The 3,457-nt window shown below is 38.2% G+C and overlaps 1 protein-coding gene across 1 annotated transcript in view; it reads left to right on the top strand.

The window, feature by feature from the left end:
* Slc39a8 (solute carrier family 39 member 8) overlaps positions 1-2,987 on the top strand; it is a 59,561-nt gene extending 56,574 nt beyond the window's left edge. The window contains exons 7-8 of the mRNA XM_028760425.1: positions 109-293; positions 1,249-2,987. Coding sequence (XP_028616258.1) covers positions 109-293; positions 1,249-1,398 — 335 coding nt within the window. The 3' untranslated portion in view covers positions 1,399-2,987. The remainder of the gene's footprint in view (positions 1-108; positions 294-1,248) is intronic.
* The last annotated feature ends 470 nt before the right edge of the window (positions 2,988-3,457 follow it).

The raw sequence follows: 3,457 nt of genomic DNA, 5'->3' as shown, positions 1-3,457 counted from the left end.
TTCTTCTTCTTCTTCTTCTTCTTCTTCTTCTTCTTCTTCTTCTTCTTTTTCTTCTTCCCATTCCCAAACAGAAGGAAACACAACTCACTTGCTGCTCTCTTCTTCTAGGGGACTTTGTGATCTTGCTCAATGCAGGGATGAGCACTCGGCAAGCCTTGCTGTTCAACTTCCTCTCCGCATGTTCCTGCTACGTTGGGTTAGCTTTTGGCATTTTGGTGGGCAACAATTTTGCTCCAAATATTATATTTGCACTCGCTGGAGGCATGTTCCTCTACATTTCTCTGGCAGATATGGTAAGAAATTCAAGTATTTTATTTTGGGTTAATTTGGTTTTTACAAATGAGCATCTGGGTTCCGAGTTGGAGGGAAGCCTTCAGCTTCCTACCTTTTCCAAGGCCTGGCTAGTGATCCCTACCTTTTCCAGCTCAGTGTATCTCACTTTGTAAGTAACTTGCGCTAACAGTAACTTGGAATGGCTGTTTTTGATTCTTTGATGACTGATCTTATGGGCAGTGATGAAGTAAACACTTTTTTAAGAGTAGGGGGATGTTTTCTAAGGTCTCTTTTTACTGTATAATGAATTAAACTTGTCTTCTATTATAGTAGGTTCTTGTAGGCCTGACCTGTCTCTTGCATAAGCGTGTCACATTTAGAAGAACAAATAACTCGGTCGAGGGAATAACTTTTTTATTCAAAGTGATTCACAGTGAAAGCCTTTGAGGTTAAGCTAAAAATATTGCACTAAATTAAGTACAAATTAGAATTGGACAATAAATATTGATTTGAGTCAGTATTATTTATGTCTGTAGGGTGTGTGTGTGCGTGTGTGTAGAGAGAACACTACCATGGAGAATTTTCTAGAAAATGATGTATTGGAGTATAAAAGTTAAGAGTAGAATATAGTATAGCATAGGAAGTAAACAGAAACATGTGCCTGAGGGTCAAATCTACAGGGTTGAATTCCTTAAAATTTGAGATGTAGACAACTATATATGGGAAGAGAGTTGAGTGGGGAAGGCATTAGGCCAGGTACATCCCATCTGGCTGTGTGGCTCATTTGACCTTTCAATCGTTTTACTGTGGATGCCACAAAATATTAGAATTTTAAATGACCATACCTGAACCAAAACATTGTTCCCTCCCAGTCTCAAAAGAAAATAAATGCTCATCTCTTGTGCAGACACCCCAGACGAGCATTTCAGGCTTGACCACAAGATGGCGACAGCTATTTAATAATGTATCTTCTAGTTTCCAGAGATGAACGACATGCTGAGAGAAAAAGTCACTGGAAGACAAACGGATTTCACCTTCTTCATGATCCAGAACGCAGGGATGTTAACCGGGTTCACTGCCATCCTGCTCATCACCTTGTACGCAGGGGACATCGAATTGCAGTAGCCGGAAGTGGAGTAGGTCAACGTGGGAAGGAATTTAATAAACAACAACACAGAAACATCTCCATAGGGATTTTTTAAAAAAGTGTATCCTATTTAGTTAAACGAGATTTTTTTTTTTATTTTCAACTAGAGGCTAAGGAATATAATGACTGGTTTCAGATATGTAGAATAGGTGAAATTTGTTGTTAAAAAATTTCCTTAAAAGGTTTTCGGTTTCAGTCTGAAGTGGCTGGTGTATGGGGCCTTTGGTAAATACCTGTTTTTCAATATTCTATGCATATTAGAAAATTATCATGAACCAAACACATGCATTCACAAGCAGACGTACAGATCCAGAGAAAAAACACAATCTGGGTTGTGTAAGGCTTTAGAACTTGGTTGGGTAAAAAAAAAACCTTAAGTGTTTTCAGAGTGGTTTTCTTCCAATTAATGTGTTCGACTGCTTTTAAAGGCCGGTGCATCAAATGTGGAAGAAAATCAAAACAGCTCCAGTGCATGCAGGAATGATCCCAGTGCCTTAATGAAGCCTAGAAAGATTGTGCACAGTGTTTGCTCAGCTTTATGTCCCAGTTGGCGACCTGTAGGATTGTTTTGAAAGCTATTCTAAAGTAATATGAATTAGGAAAAGACGAAAGTCTTGCTAGCCCAGTGAAGCTTGGGCTCAGGGCTTGGTCCCTGAGTTATAAGCTTGAACACACTCTACAGAAGACCAGAATTGCTTTGCTATGATTTATGTTGTGGTTTCAGCCAACAGAAATGGCCGAGCAGCATAGAAGACTGGTCAGAACTCAGTCTTGCCATACTCTGGGATTGCTTTGTAATGGTGGAGAAGATGTTGGGTGGGAGAGAGAAATTGAATATAATTTTGATCAGTTTACTTTTTAAAGATGAGCATAATTATTTAGCAGGGAGAATTTCAATAAATGCAAAATAACAGCTGGGCTGGGCTGTGTCAGCGACTGATGGTGGAGGAAGCATGTGTTCATTAGGGGTGATTGACAGTTGGCCGAAACATCTTCTCTTATGTGCAGCCTGCTTTGTGCCCATATGCTATACCTTTGGATGGAAAACCTCAGCATACTGTGCTTATTTTTTTACCTTTTGTAAAACACAAAGCTCACAGAGTTTTTGAGCAGGTTGTAGACAATCAGTCCAAATTGAACATCCTCATCTCAATTCACACTCCCAAGTAGCTTAAAAAAAAGATGATTTGACAGTGATGAGAGTTATTAATAGCAGCCAAGCTATCTCAGGAATTATGTCTTTCCTATAAGCCAAAACACATTTTCATGTAATAACAATGCAAATTTGATAAACTTTAACATATATGTTTATGTGTATTCTCACTCTACGACTGACATTTAAAAAATATTATTTGACCAAACAGTAAACGATTTTGAAACCATGCACTGTGTCAGTTATTTTTCTCTTAATATGTCGTTATTTTGAGTGACTACCATGTGCCTGGAGTTATGGGGAGAGAGGCAAGTAGGAAATTGACGTTGTATTGCTTATTTTAAAAATATCTGACAAACAAATCCCACAAAGATTTCTTTTTCATTTCAATAAACACAATCTATATTAGTACAACTTTTTGTTTCTGTGCTTGGCAATCTTTGCTTTTTAAAAGTTTACATTGTGGGCTGGAGCTATGGCTCAGTGGTTAAGAGCACTGACTGCTTTTCCAGAGGTCCTGAGTTTAATTCCCAGCAACCACATGGTGGCTCACAACCATCTGTAATGGGATTTGATGCCCTCTTCTGGTGTGTCTAAAAAGTACTCATATACATAATATAAAAAGTATAGGCTGTATATATTTTTAATGAAATGACTTATGAAAGCATATTTTGAAAAGATAGTTTTGTGATCCTCATTGTACATGAGGATTGTCTGTTGATACTTTGGCATGCTTCCTATGGATTTGGCTTTTCATCATTTCTCTTTGCCATGGAGAGCAAACGACACAGGTGATGATGAAAGGCAAGAGACAATTGCTTGTTGGAGGCAGAAGAAAAGCCATGACAGCATTTAAATTATCCTGATTAACTTTCTTCAAGTAA

This window comes from Grammomys surdaster, unplaced genomic scaffold (genome assembly GCF_004785775.1).
Source record: "Grammomys surdaster isolate TR1022 unplaced genomic scaffold, NIH_TR_1.0 126531, whole genome shotgun sequence".
NCBI classification, from domain to species: Eukaryota; Metazoa; Chordata; class Mammalia; order Rodentia; family Muridae; genus Grammomys; species Grammomys surdaster.
This window is presented reverse-complemented; position numbering and strand designations above follow the sequence as displayed.